Below are 21,229 nucleotides of genomic sequence, written 5' to 3'. Positions count from 1 at the left end.
CTACATGAAGCTAATATATGGTTGTGCTAACACTGCACTATTTTCCTGCCCTCATAGTGATGGAGGTAAGCACATTAGCTATGCTGCGAGGGTCCCTAGAAGGAAAAAACTTGTATGGTGAGCACAGCACTTTATATTTCCCAAGATTAATGTACAACACTACTCTCAATATTAAAAATGAATTTAAGTTAACCGGTGATTGTTCACAATTGACTCCAAAATATTTAGAGAGCTTCAGTAGTTTTTTGTTTTGGTTATAAATTATTTTAGTAATTCAAGCCATCCAGGTCATTTAGGTAGGGTATTGATTGATTCTATCACAAAACTTTCAGTTCAAATGACAAATATCAGTACGTCTATAGAGTTCTGATTTTATATGGGAAGTAGCACAAAAACAAATACCTTTCGTCCTAAAGAATCTAGCTGATCAAGAGCTTCTTGAATAGCTGGATCAGTAGGAATCAACAAAAGAAGCCGCCTTACTCTCAAAGTTATCCTAGAGAGTGAGATACAAAAGGAGACAGAGCACACTTAGCTATAACTGGAACGGAATCTGTACTTTTATAAATGCCTTAGCAGCATAAGGATTCTGCAGCGCAATGCATTGCTTACCTTGGCTCCTCTAGATTAGCAAGCTGGTAAAGCATGTCAAATACATTACACACCAGAGCCATTACTACTCCAGGGAGGGATTTTTCCTGAGGATTAAGAACACACACAATTAGTTTTTCCCCCCTGGAACCTCTTAAGCGATTTATATGGTTTTCTATTTTTAAGTGAGCAACCTAAATTTAAAATCTGAACTAGGGGCATCATCTGTTTCCAGTGCAAGGCAGCAATGTTAATACTTACACCTGTTTATCTCTTCCCTGTGCATACCAAGCTCTGTCAGGCTAATATCAAATTCTGACAAAGTAGTTAAGACTTTCGCACTGTCAAATAATTTTTAGACATTTTCAAGCAAATGGCAGAGTCCACAAATGCTTAGATTTTGGAATATCCAGCTGGGTGATTAAGCATGACTAAGAAATAACTGCACATCAGCAGTCCCAACTCCAAATATATCTCCCAAAATCTAGTTTGATAACACAGGTGCGTTATTAAAATTTCTGTTTACAGTTAACCATATAAAACAATTAAAATGCATTCATTTCTCAAAGGACTACTTAAGTCTCCTAGCTTGAGCAAACCAAAATTAAAAGTAAGGAACAGATTTGTGTGTTTGCCCTTTCTGTTCACTTTGCCAAATATCTTAACTCAGAAGTACAAAACATTAGGAGTTTACATCAAAAAACTGCCCACAGAACTACTTCACAGTCCATCTTTCCAGTTCATCTGCAAGCTTCATTCTCTGAGCTTTTTTCTTAAATTTACAAATGGAGAAATTATTGCAGTTATCCTTTGTGAAAGGATTTGACTTACAATTTCTGGCAGTGAGTGGCTAAGCAAAATTCTTCCAGTTATAAATTCAGTGCATTTTTTAATATGAATATGCAGAGAGCCATGAGATCAGCCTTATAAAGCAACCATGTAGTGCAGAAGTGTCAAATATAAAGCCCGCAGGCCGGTTCTGGCCCCTCGAGAGCTCTTATCTGGCTCGTGAGCCAGCCACCACCCCCGGTCCCAATCTAGGTTGGCAAGGCTTGACCCGGTCCAACCAAGTGACATTTATGTCATATCCGGCTCTTGTAACAAAATGAATTTGACACCCCTGATGCAGTGTGCTACTTGGAAGGCCTGTAACAGTCTTTTTCATGCAATTAGAGCAGCTGGAAATGAATCACAGGGCAAGAACAGAAACACTGAAAAGCACTTTTCAGTAAGAAAAGAAACCAATTCTATTTGACGGCACCATGAAAATTACTTTAAAAGGTGGGAGAAAAGCTGCCTTTCAGCCCCTCATTCTGTACCTGTTCCATTGCATAGGATGAGCTGAAGACATTACTACTGTTGCTGGAGTTAGTGGAGGAATCTGCAGAGCTCCCTGATGGGGTGCCACTTCCTGATGTCTTCACAGTAAGGGCTTGCTCATCAGAAAAACCCAACTGGTGTAGTAGTTTTTGATCTTTATTCACTGTTAACTGAAATATAAATGTCTTTCTTAGTCTTAGCAATACACACAGATTTGGAATATACAGGATATTTTTATTAACTTACCAAACTGTCATTTGCAAATATCTGAATGTTGTCCACAGGAGAATTCAACAACTTTGCTATCTTCCACCTGACACTCCCTATGGTTTCATTGCTATGAGCCTGTAAAATAAAGTTAAGTCTGGTTCATTCAGGACCCCTGTTCTTAATTTCAGCTCAAAGCCAGTGACACATGACAGGCCAGAGCACATAACTGTTCTATGAATTACTACCCAAATCTCATTCAATCGCAAATCCCGATTCTGCGACATGCTACACTCCACACCCAATCATCTTTTCTACTTGAGAGATTTTACATCCCTAAAAGTATGCAGATTAAACAAAAACACACAGCAAAATTGTGCAAGCATACCTCTACTGTAAAGGTATCTTTGGTAGACTCATATGTAATATTAAGTGTTAAAAGATGTCCATGAAAGGAGGCACCATGAGGTAGAATAGTTCGAGGAACAGAGTAAAGGTCCTATGGAGAGAAAGTAGTAAAAAGGAAAGTTGGACCATGTTATTTAACAAATTGGAGGAAGAATTTAAATTCAAAATGGCCTTAAATGCGGTAACAACTATATTGGGACAATTACTAGGAATATTAATTTTGTAGCATTTTAATAGGAGAGTGTTTTTAAAAATATGGCTATTTTTACTGGCATTTTGTGAGGCAAATTTGTCTTTTAAACTCAGGGGGCTGACTTACTTAAAGAGATACAACATGTCTGACAGAGATGAAACTTGAACTCTGACCACCCAGATCCAAAGCCATTCCTGATCACATGCTAGATTTAACTAAAAGGGTATGGTACCAATGTAACTTCTCTTTACCTCTATAGTGATGACATAGCGTTCTGCCAACAGCAGCAGCCTCTCAATTATTATAAGTTTCGTTGACCTGCAGATTGTAGACAAAAAATATAAGTGGCAAAGGGTTGAAGAAAGTCCCAATCCAGTTCTTACAGGCCAGCAGCCAACATGACACAAAAGGTAAACAGTCTTTTACCATCAGGAGATATACAGCCCCGACATTCTACATTTAAGGGACTGTTGATTAAAGCGTTTATACCCTGCAACATCCTTTGTTGAAACTTACAAGAAGCTTACAGCCAAGGTCCACTGGATCATTATATACAATTAACGCTATAACGAAACAATAAAGCAGATAACCCACTAAAGCTACCAGTTTAAAGAAAAAAACAAGAATGGAAGAAGGACAGTTAAAACCATGGACAAAGAAACCAGGTGAAATCCTGCCTAACACTAAAAGCAAACAGTTGTGTAGAGAAAGTTCTGTAAATAAGCGCCACTGTAGAACAAGCCCTCTATCTGGTTCAAAATTTCTGGAATAAACTATGGTGGACTAGAGGCCACTTCTGCAGATGTAATGAGTAGACCCTCACTTTATGCTGGCAGTATGAAAAAATAAACAACAAGGTCAAAGGGGCAATGAAATGCAAGTAGTACAAAATGAAATGTAATTATGTTAAATTAAACTCTACAAAGAAAAATATGGAGACTATTCACAAGTTAAAATCCCTAATGGTGGGGATCCTCAGGTTTTGCTAATTTGATAATACTATTCTACCTCAGTTGGCCCCAATTCAGTTGTTCATCAATTACATTTCTTCCTAATACTTCCTACTTTTCATGTCCCCTTTGACCCAGCTGTTTATTTTTTTAAATACCAGCTGATAGCTGTTCAAATCACTTAGGAAGGGACCTCGCCATTGCAATTGCCTTTACAAGGATGGAAACTATATTTATTTTTAAGGAAGTACCCCCTAGCTCTAGCTAGATCCTGCCCTTCAGTGAGATGCTATAAACCATGAAAGGCAAGGTTAGGCATGGATGGGTGAAGGTGCTCTGCTCTTTGCGTCTTGTCCACATTCTCAGGCTGCAATCATGAAACCTTAACCAACTAAACAAGTGACTACACAACACAACAATCTGATATTGATTGAAATGTGATGGCCCAACCCCCCCATAACATTAGCAAAAAGTTTGTTTCTGTTTTCTTCTTAGTTTCCCCCCAATTTTTTCAATGGAAAAACTGGAGGTTTTTGAGGAGCACTGGGGAAAAACTACCTATGAAATATTTCTCTTTTGACTGAAAAAAACCTCATCTAATAAAGCATTTCACTCATTTCAAATGTAACACATTGAGGGCTTTCTCAATTTTTGCAATGAAAAAACATGGAAATTTGGGGAAGCACTGGAAAAAACCACATATACTGTAGACATATACATTATTTGCAAGATTTTTTCGTTTAAATGTAATAATTATGGCAATAATTAATAAATGATAATATATTTAATGATTATACATTTTTTAAGAGTTCAGTGTTTTTATAAAGTTAATATCCAAACATGCTGGCAGTTCTATCTATTGTGACTGTGAGGATTTCTGTCCAAATAATATATTTTTTCTTTTACTACAAAAATTATTTCTACATTTACCTTTTATTTTTTTCGTACCTTCAGATGTCAAAAATTAAAGATTCATATGCTAAGGTGCAGCAGCAGTTTGCAACCCTTTCTCAAGTATTTGGTATACTTGCAATGAAGATATTTATAATTTTAAATTCCATAAATACACCAAATAGTACAATTTTATATGCTAATTTATAAATGATGTATTTTATGTTGATCAATCAAAGAAGCTCAAGTTTGATATTGAAATATATGCAGCATATTACCCGTTTCCCCAAAATTTCCTTTTCTGAAAAAGAAATCCAGTTTTTTCCCTCCACAGCTTCAAAATGTCTGGAAATTTTACATCTCTTGATAGATGTAACCTATCTGTAAACCTGTCAGGTTTCTAGTGTTTGAGTTTTAGCTGACCTGTGCAATTTTATCTGTAAAATGAACGGCAGGCCTTTGAAATAGGTTTTTACCATCAGGGGATAAATAGAGATGACCCTGCATCATCTGGAAAAGCTATGCTGAATGCAGGGTTTCTGGACGCTTTGCTACTCCTGTTTTCCATCACAGTAGTCAACATATTAGGGAAACTGTGTGACTGCCACCGAGCACAGCAGCTAATCCTCTCCTCTCTGGTACCTTGTGTCAAAAGGAGGATACATCATGCAACATCTTTACTCTTTTAGTTCCACCCCACTGCTCCACTTGAGCCAATGAAATTAAGCAGGGTGAGTAAAACAGACAGCCGCTGATATGACATTACTCACATATTAAACTGAACATGTATATGTTGCAAAAAGTTATGAAGAACGGAGCCTTGACTACTTACCGCGAGGGCTCCTTCTTTTCTGAGGAGAAGGACATCTTGTAGCTGTGGGTTATTGTCCACGCCCTATCTGGGGAGGCAGGACCAAAATTGATTTCCTGCTGCCCCTATCAGGACACTAACCCCCTGCACCTCAGTCACAGGCTTGCCTAGCTCTTAGACAGGAATAAACAGGGTATAATAGAGCAAACCGTAACATTAACCAATAAACACAGGAAGGAATTTTGCTATAACTTGTCAGACAGGTATTGAGACCAGAACCTAGGTCTGAAACTGACTGTCTTCTGAAGGTATGGTCGATAGCACGTTGACTTGACTCTTCGCCCGGGTGGGCAAGATGCCCTTCGCCTCAGAAGAGAAGGAGCCCTCACGGTAAGTAGTCAAGGCTCCGTAATCCTCTGAGGCGAAGGGCATCTTATAGATGTGGGACCTATAAGAGCTCCCATCAGGGTGGGTTACGTGCTTTCCCCCACAACGTGCTGCAACATCCTGCGGCCAAATGCCGCCTGTGCCGATGACCATGTACTGATTTTGTAATGCTTGACGAATTTTGATACATTCGACCACGTGGCTGCACGGCAAATCTCGTCGACTGGAGACTGCTTGTCAAATGCTGCTGATGTAGAGGCGCTGCGCAGTGAATGAGCCGTAATTCCCTGAGGAATAGGAACCCCCGAGGCTTTGTATGCCTCTACGATTGTGGTCTTTAAGGCATAGCTGATGGATGCCGCTGACATTCTGAGACCTTTGTTAGGATTGGAAATATTAATGAACAAGTAGTCCATTCTCCTCAGATCTGATGTTCTAACAATGAAGATGCGCAAGGCTCTACGCAGGTCGAGAGAGTGCCAAGATCGCTCCTTTGGACAAGACGGCTTTGGACAGAACGATGGTAGAGAAATGTCCTGACCGCGATGAAAAGGGGAGTTAACCTTGGGGATGAAGGTAGGGTCTGGTCTTAAAACCACCTTATCCCTGTGAAAAATGCAAAGGCCCTGACGGATGGCAGGGCTCGCAGTTCCGAGACGTGTCAAGCCGACGTGATGGAAACGAGGAAGAGTGCTTTCATCCTAAGAATCCTCAGAGGGACTGTCCTAAGGGGCTCGAAGGGTTCCTTCGTTAGGGCCTTGAGAACGACGTTAAGGTTCCAGGTAGGGAACCGGTGAATGGTAGAGGGTCGAGTCTGGGACACTCCCTTTAGAATGGAGACGATGTGTCTATGCTTGGATATTGCCACTCCCTCCAACAGAGGAATCACTGTTGCTATGGCCGCAACCTGTCGACGCAGAGTAGAAACTGGCAAGTTTAGTTACACTCTCTCCTGTAAGAACCCCAGGATGTTGCTGACTCCTGGTTGAAGAGGGTTGAACTTCTTTCTACACGCCCATCTAACAAACGCCTTCCAAGATGCGGAATATATACGGCGGGTCGCAGGTCTGCGTGCTTCGAGTATGGTGTTCACAACCTCTGCAGAGTAACCCAGTTTGACAAGGCTCATCCTTTCAAGTGCCAAACGGTCAAGCAGAACCAGTGGGGTTCTGGATGGATCGGGGGCCCTGGCAGAGGAAACCCCACTGCACCGGAATCCTCCATGGTTCTTGAACTGCTAATCTTCGTAGGGTGGCAAACCATGGATGGCGAGGCCAAAACGGGGCCACTAGGAGTACGTTGGCTTTTTCCGTCTGAACCTTGCGAAGGACCTTTGGAATAATTGGCAGGAGTGGGAAGGCGTATAGGACAGCCCTCGGCCAAGGATTGAGAAGGGCGTTGATTCTCTCTGCACCTGGGTGGAAGTATCTCGAGAAGAATCTTGGAAGTTTGGAATTGCCTGACGAGGCGAACAAATCGACCTCTGGAAGACCAAATCTTTGAGTGATGAGACAAAAGGAGTCCTGGTCTAAGGACCACTCCCTTTCGTTTACTTGTTGCCAGCTCAGCCAGTCGGCTTCCACATTGAGGGTGCCCTTTATGTGTTCCTCTCGGAGTGACAGGACCCTGAACTGGGCCCACTGGAACAGTCTGCTTCCTGATGCAACACAGTTGACCTCGTGCCCCCCTGCTTGTTCAGGTGGGCCTTGGTAGTTGTACTGTTCGTCCTGACCAGGACGTGGTGGCCGCAAAGGTCCGCTGAGAAGTATAGTAGAGCCAGTCTCACTGCTCTTAGCTCCAGCAAGTTGATGTGCTGAGTCGACTCCTGAGCGGACCAGCTCCCCTGGGCAATCTGGCCATTGAGAGTGGCTCCCCACCCCTCCAGGCTGGCATCCGTGAACAGCTGGAGAGGGTCCTCGTGCAGGTATTGTGAGGGCTTGGTTAGATTGTCTCTGGATGCCCACCAGTGCAAGCTTCTGCGGACCTTGATAGGTAATGGGATGAGTCTGTCCCTCTTCTTCCCACATCTTCTTGATGTGGACGAAGTAGCCACTGCAACTGTCTGGAGTGGAGTCTGGCCCAGGGCACCACCGCTATGCACGAGATCATGTGCCCTAATAGTTTCGCTAGGGACATCAGTCTGACCGACGTGGACTTGGCGGCAGACGACGCCAGAAGGACAATCTTTTCTACCCGTTCTTGGGATAGGGTTAAGGTATTTGTCTGAGAGTCTATACAGACTCCCCGATGCACCAAGGTCTGTGAGGGACTGAGGGAACTTTTCTCGAAGTTCACTAAATACCCATGGTCCTGAAGGATCTGTACCACTCTGGTGGTGTGAGCCCGGGATTGTTCCCTGGATTGCGCACAGATCAGGATGTCATCCAGGTACGGGTGTACCTGGATGGACTCCTGTCTGAGGGTGGCTATAACGGTCACCAGGGTCTTGGTGAATACCCGGGGGGCAGAAACCAATCCGAAGGGGAGGGCCCTGAACTGATAATGGTCGTGGCCGTGGGTGAACCGAATGAACCTCCTGTGGGTAGGGTGGATGAGGACGTGGATGAGGACATTTGAGGTAGGCCTCTGCCAAATCCACCGCTGTCATGAATGTCTGAGGCTGGAGGGACTCCACGATGGATCTTAACGTTTCCATCCGGAAATGTTTTCGCCTCATCCTCCTGTTTATGTACTTTAAATTGAGGATGGCCCTCCAGTCCCCGTTTTTCTTAGGAACCGTGAAAAAGATGGAGTAAACCCCAAGCCCCCTCTCTGGGGCAGGGACCTTCTCCACGGCTCCTATTTGCAGCTGATGGTGAATGGCTCTGGTGGTTCTGGCCCTTTTCTCCTGTTGTAGGAGCAAGGGGGAGGAAAGGAAGCGATCCCGAGGTAGGGAAGAAAACTCCAGGAGGTATCCCTGGGAAATTATCTGGGATACCCATGAATCCGGGTTGGATTTGGCCCATATGTGGCTGAAGGCCTGGAGTCTCCCCCCTATTCCCAGTAAGTCACTGGGAGTTGTTGGTTTTGGGGAACTTGTCCCCTTTGTCTGGTCTGTTCTGGCCTTGTCTCTGGAACTTCCCCCCTTTCCGAAAGGACCTATTCTGGTTCCAGGAGCCCTTTCTATAGTCTGCCCGGTATCTGGGAGAAACCTTCTCTCCTCAAAATGGCGTCCGCCATTCTCCCCCACTTTCCTTCCCGATCCTAAGACTAAGGGGACCGAAACGACACCGGGGAGGTTAGGGCGGGCGGGTAAGGAATGGGTTGGAGGGCTGAGGAAGAAATTAAGGGCAAAGATAAATAGATCTCCTATTCCTAAGCCTAAACACACAGAGCTGTGAAAATCACTGCTCTCCCCACTAGGCAGGACAAAAGACTGAGGTGCAGGGGGTTAGTGTTCCGATAGGGGCAGCAGGAAATCAATTTTGGTCCTGCCTCCCCAGATAGGGCGTGGACAATAACCCACAGCTACAAGATGCCCGAGCCTCAGAGGAGAAGCTTCATTTTCAGCAAAAGTCCCTTAATACAGTTTTATCCCAGTTTTTGCCCAGCAAACTGAGTCACCGCGAGGTAAAAACAGTAGCCTTATTCGAGTGCTGCCTTAATTTTTGGAAACTGGGACTCATTTTTCTAGAATATGACACATGCAATATGCAGAACACTGAATTCTAGGATTCAAGAGTTCTCTGGTAAAGGGTGGTGAGTAACAGTCAAAGGTAAGAATGAGCCAGTCCTGCAAATGATTACTATTCTCCAGACTGATCAGAACTCCAGTGCCCAAGGACAAAGGGGAGAATGGTGGTGTGGTCCATTAGGGCAATCTGGAAATTGCACTGGTTTGTGTACTTGTCCGTATGTCAGGGCAAGTGAAACCTTTCAGTTTCTTGCCTTTCTTGCTACTGACTGCGCTACAGCTCGCTATATGTTTCTACTACTCACATGGTGGTTCAGTGCACCCAAGCTTAAACGTAAGCTTACCTGTAGGGAGACTGGACAGATGTTGCCACTGTAGGCATGGCAGTTGCTGTTAACATTTTGGTAGCTCTGGTTACTGCATGTGTCAGTGTTGGGCCACCAAGAGCTGAACTGGCTGCCTAGGATGGGGGGAAAAAAAGACCTTTTACTATTTTTAGAGCAAAGTGGTTACTATCAAGGTGGGCAAGTTATTCAGCAGTGGGAATATGCAACAAGCTGAATGGCTGTTATCTAGACTTGATATATGTTATTAGCAATAAGAATGTTTAACAAGCATAGTTCCTGGTTGCAAGAGATAGGCACGGTTTAATAACTGGCCAGTGTCTATAAATATTCATTGTATAAATATGCTTCATTCAAGAAGGTGGCTTTTATGGAACACAAGGTGAAACATTTGGAAATTCACTCACAATTATCTTTGAAAAATACAAAGCATACCAGCAAAAATATTTAAGAAATAAGGCTGCCTCTTACTTCTAATCTTGTGTAACAATCAGCAATAAATTTCTTATGGAGCGATACGGAATCCTGAAAAAAATAAATAGTAAAAATATTTTTAAAACCTTTCAAAATTAACAGGTCTAATCACATAAACTAGTAAACTTAAGAATGAGTGAGGTTGAGGGAGAGACAGTAAATTGATTGCTCAACAAATGTAAGTTTGTTACTTCATCTCGTTTTCTAGCATTGGTATAGCTATAATTGTACACTCAACTATTCAGGGCGCTTACCTTTTTCAATCTAGGATTTAGATTAATGTAACTGTAGTTTATTATCAACTGAATTGCTTCATTAGCGATTTCTTCATCAGGTGACTCCATTGCAATTTTCCAAATAAAATCCATTCCGATTAATTCCAGTTTTTCTACATGCTATATAAAAAGGGGGGGAAAGCACTGATTTAACATATTAAAATACAATATACTGTTAAAACTGTTTATTTTTTTTAGCTAGTCATTTCCTTTCCCCAACAATTACTAGTAGGCAGCTTTACTGTTGGGATCACCCTCTTCCTTCATGTATGCCAGTGTGGTGAGGTGGTTAAGAGTGGTGGACTCTAATCTGGAGAACTAGGTTTGATTCCCCACTCCTCCACATGAAGCCTGCTGGGTGACTTTGGGCCAGTCACAATTCTTTCAGAACTCTCTCAGCCCCACCTACCTCACAAGGTGACTGCTGTGGGGAGGGGAAGGGAAGGTGGATTGTAATCTCCTCTGAAACTCCTTCAAGGTAGAGAAAAGCGGGGTATAAAAACCAACTCTTCTTTTTCAAAATATTTATATCCCAACATTCTCCTCAGACCCAAGGCAACTTCACTAGGCATCAAGTTGCAATAGAAAAGTAAAAAATCATATCCAACGATTACCACACAAAACATATGTTAAAACAGAATTGTAAAAACTTTCCTGAGCAATGATTTTACACTCCATAGCAAGCGCTCAGAAAGGGAACAGTCTTGCATGCCTTCCAAAAACTAGGAAAGGTGCCCCCTGCATCCTCTCTGACATGTCATTCCCTAGTACCGAGCCCCATTACAGAAAATGCCCCCCAATGAAGTCCAACAGCCGGTCAGACAGTAAAGGCCTTTAAATGTAATAAACAACACTTTGAATTATGACTGGAAGCAAACAGACAAGTGAAACTACTGAAGTAGGATCAAGTTTGATTTGACTGACAGTCCCATTCTGGGCAGAGGCTATTCTTGACCTTTGTCCAAACTCTTGCTCTGCCATCTATTTCAATTACAATGGCTTGTATCTAAAGTTGCCAATTGCCTGGAGAAAAAAATGTTTGACCCCTTAAATAGAGGCTTAATGGAATGTTAAGAAGAGCTTCAACTTCCCATCTCCACACATTAAGCCTCTATTAAAAGGGTAGGACACTCTTCTGCAGACCTGTCAGCAACCCTAGTGGTATCTATCACTTGGTTCAACCAAGTTTGAAGCCTTCTTTTGATGGAAGAGCCCATGCATCTCTGGAGCGGGAGTGGATTCCATATTAAGCATAGAGGTGGGTTAGGCTCACTGTAACAGGCCATTATGGCACACACTAATAAAAAAATACCATGCATAAATTTCTAATCATCTTCCTCCTACATGACTGCCACACAGGAGGTTGGGCAATATGCTCCTACCTACCAATTAGCAAGATTCACCTGTCATGTAATCCATCTATATTGTGCCAGCCAGTTCCGTAGTTATACAAAATTTTGAATTGCGTGTTAACAGGAATTGCTGATGAATACCTATTACAGATTCTACAAGTTACTGTCTACAGAACAGAGGAATCCTATGCAGAGTTACTGTCATCTGAGGCCATCTGACCTCAATGGCCATGGACTGGAGTAACTCTTCACAGGATTGCACAGTTATTCTCTCCGAAGACCAAGTTAACTGACACAACCTGATGGGCAAAGAGACTTTCCACTGGTGAAGTAGTATATTTTGCTGATAGGAACAAGGATTTCTGGTTAATTCTCTGTTTAAACTAAATTCTTAACATAGTTTACAGAAGTAAGACAGTCGGAACTATAATAGTTTAGAAAAAACTAAACTAAAACTAACACCCCCAGCTTAAAAGCAGTTTTGTTCAGCAGTGCCAAAAGAATCATTATGGCTGTAAGTCACATTAGCAGACCACTTTCATAAGCAGCCCAGTGCCTTTTCAAAATCTCATTGAGATTGTATCCTTCTTTGAGTGCATGTTTTACCTTAAACACCATGTGATACCAATGAGACAGTGGCTAATCGAGAGTCACCAAGTGAACAATATGGTTTAGCTAGGTGTCTCTGGCCAAGTCCAGCACTATCCACTATATCTCAATGGAAGAAGAAGAGTTGGTTTTTATATGTCAACTTTCTCTACCACTTAAGGAGGAATCAAACCGGCTTACAATCACCTTCCCTTCCCCTCCCCACAACAGACACCCTGTGAGGTAGGTGGGGCTGAGAGAGCCCTGAGATAGCTATGACTAACCCAAGGTCCCCCAGCTGGCTTCTTGTGTAGGAGTGGGGAAACCTACCCGGTTCACCAGATTAGCCTCCGCCACTCATGTGGAGGAGTGGGGAATTGAACCCGGTTCTCCATATCAGAGTCCACCGCTCCAAACCACTGCTCTTAACCTCTACACCATGCTGGCTCAAATCTGAATATTTTTATTATTTTAAAACAACATTAAAATAGCAAAGTTTAAGATCATTTGTCTTTTACACACTAAAAATACAATCACTAAGCAGAAGAACAGAATAAGTGCAAATTTAATGGTTGGAACGGTATGGCCAAGAGACCTTAAAAATGGTTTGAACCCTCAAACCCATGTAGTCTTAGGACAAATTCATTTACTTAGACATATGAGATCCAGCATCTAATATTGCCACCCTCCATCACTACTACTGTAACACCCACTAGTTTCTCAAAGCAAACTTGTCAGCTGAATTATGAACTGCAAGCTGGAGCAAAGGAAAACTGCTTACCAGTTGAGTTCCTTGTCGTTTCAATCGGTGATCACAGAGGTTCACGTTTTCAAAAAAGGTCTTAAACAAACCAAAACCTGTTTTAAAAATTAAAATTTTAAAGGAAATCTGCTATTTTTATTTAACATAAAGCATCAAAATATGGTTTACAAAACAAATGCTTTCAGGTCAATGGGAAGTGGGCCAGAACTCATTAGCCTCTGAAACAGGTAGTATTGAAAAATGGTACCAGCTGTATTTCAAAATAGCTGACAAACATATATTGTTTTTCTTTCTGAACTCTGGGGGAACAAAAATACTTACATACCATTCATAGTAATTTCATAGGACTCCAGTTTAAGAATTTTTTCTTTAAAGAGTTGCTGCTGCACATCGCTCTCAAGGTCATGCTGTCCTTTTGTAAACCATTCAAAACACATCTGTGAATGAAGTATGGAACTCGGTTCACACTCTGTGTTTTTATATAGAACTTTACCCTATGTATAATAACTGTTGCACTGTAGATTTGATCAATACATTTTTATCCCACCCTTCCTCCAAGATGCTCGGAATTATGTACATGGTTCTCTCCGCTCATTTTGTCCTCACCATTATAAGAACATAAGAAAGGCCCTGCTGGATCAGACCAAGGCCCATCAAGTCCAGCAGTCTGTTCACACAGTGGCCAACCAGGTGCCTCTAGGAAGCCACTAACAAGACGAGTGCAGCAGCACCATCCTGCCTGTGTTCCACCGCACCCAAAATAATAGGCATGCTCCTCTGATACTAGAGAGAATAGGTATGCAGCATGACTCGTATCCATTCTAACTAACAGCCATGAATACCCCTCTCCTCCATGAATATGTCCACTCCCCTCTTAAAGCCCTCTAAGCTGGCAGCCATCACCACATCCTGGGGCAGGGAGTTCCACAATTTAACTATGCGTTGTGTGAAAAAATACTTCCTTTTATCTGTTTTGAATCTCTCACCCTCCAGCTTTAGCAGATGACCCCGTGTTCTAGTATTATGGGAGAGGGAGAAAAACTTCTCCCTGTCCACTCTCTCCAAACTATGCATAATTTTATAGACCTCTATCATGTCTCCCCTCAGCCGCCTTCTTTCCAAGCTAAACAGCCCTAAGCGTCTTAACCGCTCTCCATAGGACAGTTGCTCTAGTCCCCTAATCATTTTGGTTGCTCTTTTCTGCACCTTCTCAAGCTCTGCAATATCCTTTTTTAGGTGTGGTGACCAGAACTGTACACAGTATTCCAAGTGTGGTCTCACCATAGATTTGTACAAGGGCAGTATGATATCAGCAGTTTTATTCTCTATTCCTCGTCTAATTATGGCCAGCATGGAATCTGCCTTTTTTACGGCAGCCGCACACTGGGTTGACATCTTCACTGAGCTATCCACTACCACTCCAAGATCCCTTTCTTGGTCTGTCGCTGCCAGCACAGATCCCATCAGTGTATATGTGAAGTTGGGATTTTTTGTCCCAATATGCATCACTTTACACTTACTCACATTGAATCTCATTTGCCATTTTAATGCCCATTCTTCCAGTATGCAGAGATCCTTCTGGAGCTCTTCACAGTCCGATTTTGTTTTAACCACCCTAAATAATTTGGTGTCATCTGCAAACCTGGCTACTTCACTGTTAGTTTGCAGTTTGTCTAGACGTTCTAAGACTTCCTGCCTTGTTACCACTATTTGCCTCAGTTCCTCATTTTCCCCTCTCCAAAATCTCTGTTCAGGAGAAGGAATCTGCCCTGTATCTTCAACAGTGAAGACAGATGAGAAGAATTCATTTAGTTTTTCAGCAATCGCTTTATCCTCACTTAAGAGTTCCTTTACTCCCATTGTCATCCAATGGTCCAACAGCTTCCCTAGCTGGTTTCCTACTCCTAATATACTTAAAGAATTTATTATTGTTTGTTTTGATGTGTTTAGCAATTATACATACTAACATTGCTTTTGTGGATGCTAATGATTCAAGAAAAACTTATTAGTACAATTGTCAGACTTCAGGTAATATTTATACCACAGTCAATGACATAGCAACTATGGCTGAACGTAGCAACTTAATTTTGCTACAAGTTTAATTGCATAATTTTTTTTTACTAATAAATCCAGATTTCAGCCCTTGACTACCTCAACACAGAATCAATTTAAGATGTATAACAATCAGTCAAAATGGCAGACTGAGGGATACTTTCCTCATGGGAAAAAAAAAGCCTGAGTGAAACTGGACCCAGGAAACCTCATTATTGTGCTAATTCAGGATGCATTTCATTACTAAAAGTACATAGGTGCTATATTACCATAAGAACAATAGGTGCTACATTAATATAAGAAAAACTTACATAGGAATTTTATTCCCCACTCTATTTGAAAGGATCTCACCTCTCGATCTAATTCACAAACATCCTGGCCAGTCACAAGACATTCCCAGATTTCTCGAGCACGATTCCATCCCAAGTAGAGGGTGGCTTCTTGAAGGAAAAATGCCAGAAATTTCAAGTGTGCTTCTAAATACTGAAAAGAGAATGAAAGCAACTGGTTTTAATTGAGTCTCTCTCAAGAGGGGCTTTAAAATTTATACAATTTATAAAAATATGTATGACTTATTTTCTATGTATAACGTAGGTTAATAACCATCTGTTAAGACATTGGCTTGGATCCACTAGTGATTTCTGCGGATGGAAGGTATTTTCATCCCCAGAAAGCAACTTCCTCACCTCACCCCCCTCCTCCTGCTGCAGTCTAAAACGGCATCTGAAATGTTGCTGCTAGGGAACAGTGGGGGCATCAGAGGTCTGCCATGGTGGGGGGAGGGGTTGGCAGAAAATCCTCCATGAGACCCAAGCCATTAACTCTTATGTGGAGTTTCCCCAACTGTTCTGATTTTAATAGCACATTAGTACTTACCTCCCGATATGTATATCGTCCATCTACTAATGTTATTCCAGCCAGGCCCCCAGGACCTGCCACTGAGGCAGCCAATCGGTGACATGCTATTAAACTTCCTGTTACCAATTTCACTATCTCGAAGTTTTTCTTCAGATCCTGAATAATGCTCTTAGCAAAAATGGAAAAGATGTATTAAAGGGAGAAATACCATTTAGGAGTTCAATATTTGCATAGACGATTCACTTCTTTATCCCCTGCACATATAGCCAATGAGGGCCTAAATTTGTTTCTCTTCTGCTGTCATCATTCTCCCATTCACTCCCTTCCCTTTCTTTTCCCTTTCCTCCCTTTTCCCCTCTCTGGTTGCTTTCTCATGCTTCTTCCTGTCTTACTGTTTCCATCCCTCTGTGGGGAAAAAATGAAAACACTGCTAGTTGTTGGCCTGATATTACCATTCCATGGTTCACTGCACCAACAGTTGGAATATCCTTCCTAAGGTATAACAGGATAGTCAGGTGCCATCTGTATAAAATGTGTATTAATCTAGCCTAAGTCGCTTCCGACTCATGGCGACCCAAGAATGAAAGTCCTTCAAAATGTCCTATCTTTGACAGCCTTGCTCAGATCTTGCAAATTGAAAGCTGTGGCTTCCTTTATTGAGTCGATCCATCTCTTGTTGAGTCTTCCTCTTTTCCTGCTGCCCTCAACTTTTCCTTGCATGACTGTCTTTTCCAGTGACTCTTGTCGCCTCATGACGTGATCAAAATATGATAGCCTCAGTTTAGTAATTTTAGCTTCTAGCTTGATTTGATCTATAACCCACTGATTTGTTTTTTTGGCAGTCCACGGAATCCGTAACACTCTCCTCCAACACCACATTTCAAAGGAATCTATTTTCTTCCTATCAGCTTTCTTCACTGTCCAGCTTTCACACCCATACATAGTAATAGGGAATATGATGGCATGAATTAATCTAGTCTTGGTGGCCAGTGACACATCCTTACACTTCAAAATATTTACTAGCTCCTTCATGGCTGCCCTTCCCAGTCTCAATCTCCTTCTGATTTCTTGGCTGCAGTCTCCCTTTTGGTTGATGGTGGAGCCAAGGAATAGAAAGTCTTGAACAATTTCAATTTCTTCATTGTCAACCTTAAAGTTGTGTAATTCTCCTGTAGTCATTACTTTTGTTTTCTTGATGTTCAGCTGTAGTCCTGCTTTGGCACTTTCTCCTTTAACTTTCAGCAGTAGTCGTTTTAAATCTTCACTATTTTCTGCCAATAATGTAGTGTCATCAGCATATCTCAAATTATTAATGTTCCTCCCTCCAATTTTCACTCCACCTTCATCTAAATCTAATCCAGCTTTCCTAATTATGTTCTGCATATAGATTGAAGAGATAGGGAGATAAAATACATCCTTGTCTGACACCTTTGCCAATTGGAAACCATTCCATTTCTCCATATACTGTTCTAATTGTGGCCTCTTGTCCAGAGTACAGGTTGTGCATCAAAACGATCAGATGTAGTGGCACACCCATTTCCTTTAAAACCAGCCATAGCTTTTCATGATCCACACAGTCAAAAGCTTTGCTGTAATCTATGAAACACAAGCTGATTTTCTTCTGAAATTCTCTCGTACGTTCCAGTAACCAGCGTATATTTGCAATATGATCTCTAGTGCCTCTTTCTTTTCTGAAACCAGCTTGAACATCAGGCATTTCTCATTCCATATATGATAACAGCCTTTGCTGTAAGATTTTGAGCATCACTTTACTTGCATGAGAAATTAATGCGATGGTCCAATAGTTGCTGCAATCTCTGATGTCTCCTTTCTTGGGAATTGGAATGTAAATGGATCATTTCCAGTCTGTGGGCCACTGTTTTGTTTTCCATATCTGTTGGCATATTCTTGTCAAGATTTTGATGGACTCCGTTTCTGTGTCTTGGAATAGCTCTATTGATACCCCATCTGCTCCTGGTGATTTGTTTCTCCCGATTGCTCTCAATGCAGCTTTCACTTCATTTTCTAAAACTGTAGGTTCTTCTTCAAAAGATTCTTCTTGGAAAGAATCTTTTATCCTTTCATCTCTTCTGTATAGTTCTTCAGTGTATTGTTCCCACCTTTTCTTTATTTTGTCCTGTTCAGTTAATGTATTTTCATGCTGATCTTTCAGCATGCCTAACCGTGCTTTAAATTTCCCTTTGATTTCTTGAATCTTGTGGAACAGATCTCTTGTTCTTCCTTTTGTGTTGTTCTCTTCTATTTCTTTACACTGGTTATTATAATAGGTCTCTTTGCCTCTATGTGCGAGTTGCTGGAACGTTGCACTTAAGACTTTTGATTCTATTTCTGTCACCTTCTACTTTTGCTTCTCGTCTATCTCTGGCAATTTTAAGAGTTTCCTCAGACATCCATCAAGGTTTTTCTTTTCTTTTGGCTACATGAATAGTCTTTGCACATTCTTCCTTGATAATATCTCTAGTTTCCACCCATAGTTCTTCAGGTTTACATTCACTTGAACTCAGTAATGCAAATCTGTTCCTTACATGGTCTTTAAACTCTTCCGGAATATTGCTTAGATTGTATTTTGGTGCTATGAATGTTTTGGTGTTTTTCTTAAGCTTTTTCTTGATTTTCGATATTAACAATTCATGATTTGTACCACAGTTGGCTCTTGGTCTTGTTTTGGCCGAGATAATAGAGCTTCTCCATCTTCTGCTTCCAATATATAATCTAGTTGATTTCTATACCGGCCGTCTGGTGATGTCCATGTATACAATTGTCTATTTGGTTGCCTGAAACATGTGTTTGCAATGAACAGATTGTTGTCTTCACAGAATTCTACGAGGCATTCTCCTGCTTCATTCCGTGCTCCTAGCCCAAATCTGCCAACATTTGATTCTGCTTTGTTTCCTACTTTCGCGTTCCAATCACCTATGATTATCAGCATATCTTGTTTAGGTGTGTGATCAATTTCTTCCTGAACACTGGCATAAAACTTTCAATTTCTTCCTCATCCACATCTGTAGTTGGGGCATAAACTTGAATGATGCTTATGTTGATAGGCTTTCCCTGAAGTCTGATTGATATTATTTGGTCAGACTTTGCATTATAGCTCCTGACTGCCTTTGCTACATCTTGCCTCACTATTAAAGCAACTCCGTTTCTTCTTTTTGTCATTCCCTGAATAAAACACTTTGTAATTTTCTGATTGAAAATGTCCTAATCCAGTCCACTTTAATTCACTTACTCCCATGACTGAAATGTCCATACGTTCCATTTCTTGTTTAACAATTTCAAGCTTACCCTGATTCATGCTTCTCACATTCCATGTTCCTATTATATGCGTTGAACAGCTTCGGACTTTCCTTTTGCATCTATTCATGTCAACCACTGAACGTCCTTTCGGCTTTAGTCCAATCACATCATTAAGAACAGCGCTACTCGTACTTGTCCTCTGCTCTACCCCAAAAGCAGATTGAGTGCCATCCGACCTGGGGGTCCCATCTTCCAGCACTATATCTCTTAAGGGGGTGGATGCATCTTCGTCTGGTGTCTCAGCTGTGACCATTCCGTCTTGAGTGACTCTGCTAGGAGTTTAGTCTCTTGATAAGAGTCTAGACCCCTTACAGTATCACTCTCAGCTTCCCTGACACACACAAACCCCCTCACCACATTAAGGTGTGCATCCAAGGCAGGGATACCATAAAGATACCAGACTGATAACAGACTGCAGGGATACCAAGGCAGGGATACCACAAAGATATATATATCTTTGTGGTATCCCTGCCTTGTGGTATATATATATATGTGTGTGTGTGTGTGTGTGTGTTTGTGTGTGTTGCTAGCCTGATTTCCCGGAGGGCAAGGCATAAATTAAACAAAATAGTCCCACCAGACTTCCACCACAGTGCCAAGCCCTTCAAATAAAATGCAATACTTCCACTTCGGGTTAATATAGTTACCAAGCTTAAAGTAAAGACAGATCACTTTACTACTACAAAGTTTTAAAATAACAGAAAGTCAACATTAAAAAAAATTCTTCTCCTTTCACTTGAAGATTGGGTCATCATCACTAACATACAACCCTTCAGTGTCCCCCCACATTTCCATTCAGACTCCTACATCCTCCCTTTATTGGTCATACAGGAGTGCCACAACAATGCTCTTACCTTATCTTGTTTTTGGTAGGTTTGCTTAATAAAAGAACGTGTGATTTCATGGAGCTGACGTAAAGCTGGTACCACCCATACAAACTGAGGATTATTATGCTGGGATGACTAATAAGAAAAATAAAAACTAGTCAAACATATATCCTCACTAAAGAAATAAAAACAAAAACTAGGAGTCAGCACTCTCATTTAGTAGATTTCAGCCTATTAAGATATCTTCTATCAGCTACACCGTATCCACAGTGGTCAGCTAAGATAATTCATAAACTTTCTTCAATTGGCATCAATTCTGTGCATTTAATGGCTCTAGGGTTGGACAGAGCAAAAGCTATAGTCCACCAACGCTTGAGTGATATGGAGTTCCAATCGGACATTGCACAGGTTTCTGGGGTATATAGGGATTTATTATTATGTGGTGGCAAAGCCATGGCCCCTTTAACATTATATCACCTCAACTGAGATGGGCATTCTCCAGAGCACGATTTGATGCCCTCCCCTTGGCTGTTTTCCTAGGTAGATTTCTAAATCAACCTAGAGCTGAGAAAATGTTTATGTACAGCGGGAGAGGAAGAATCCTTGGCACACATTTTATTACACTGTGAATTTTACCTGGAATTTAGAAGAACTATAATCGACCCCTGGTTACAACAATTTGGCCTTTTACATCAATCTACAACCAATGAGAGTTCAATCATTCAATTTCTGCTCAAGGATAAAAATCCCGCTATATCTTACGAAGTAGCTAAATTTTGTTGGAAGGCCATTACTAAAAGGAATGCTCAAATTAAAAAGGGTTATACTTTTTGTGATGCACCAGATGATGAGTAATGCGTGAAGCATGGTATAATGCATTTTTTTCTCTTTTTTTTTTTAGTATTTTAATATGCTGACAAATGTATTTTAACTTGTCCATTTTAGGATATTTTATTCAACTTTCTATCCCTTCAGTTATCAGGGTG

General features: G+C 41.4%; 1 protein-coding gene across 1 annotated transcript in view; it reads right to left on the bottom strand.

Moving 5' to 3' along the window:
* Positions 1-21,229, bottom strand: part of USP24 (ubiquitin specific peptidase 24) — a 112,033-nt gene that overhangs the window by 51,410 nt on the left and 39,394 nt on the right. Inside the window, exons 16-29 of the mRNA XM_056844066.1 lie at positions 20,271-20,378; positions 16,117-16,266; positions 15,592-15,723; positions 13,514-13,625; positions 13,207-13,283; positions 10,465-10,605; positions 10,208-10,261; positions 9,737-9,852; positions 2,971-3,037; positions 2,507-2,617; positions 2,158-2,256; positions 1,911-2,081; positions 613-698; positions 403-496 (exon numbers count right to left, since the gene is read on the bottom strand). Coding sequence (XP_056700044.1) covers positions 403-496; positions 613-698; positions 1,911-2,081; positions 2,158-2,256; positions 2,507-2,617; positions 2,971-3,037; positions 9,737-9,852; positions 10,208-10,261; positions 10,465-10,605; positions 13,207-13,283; positions 13,514-13,625; positions 15,592-15,723; positions 16,117-16,266; positions 20,271-20,378 — 1,518 coding nt within the window. The remainder of the gene's footprint in view (positions 1-402; positions 497-612; positions 699-1,910; positions 2,082-2,157; positions 2,257-2,506; positions 2,618-2,970; positions 3,038-9,736; positions 9,853-10,207; positions 10,262-10,464; positions 10,606-13,206; positions 13,284-13,513; positions 13,626-15,591; positions 15,724-16,116; positions 16,267-20,270; positions 20,379-21,229) is intronic.

This window comes from Euleptes europaea, chromosome 2 (assembly GCF_029931775.1).
Source record: "Euleptes europaea isolate rEulEur1 chromosome 2, rEulEur1.hap1, whole genome shotgun sequence".
Lineage (NCBI taxonomy): Eukaryota > Metazoa > Chordata > Lepidosauria > Squamata > Sphaerodactylidae > Euleptes > Euleptes europaea.
This window is presented reverse-complemented; position numbering and strand designations above follow the sequence as displayed.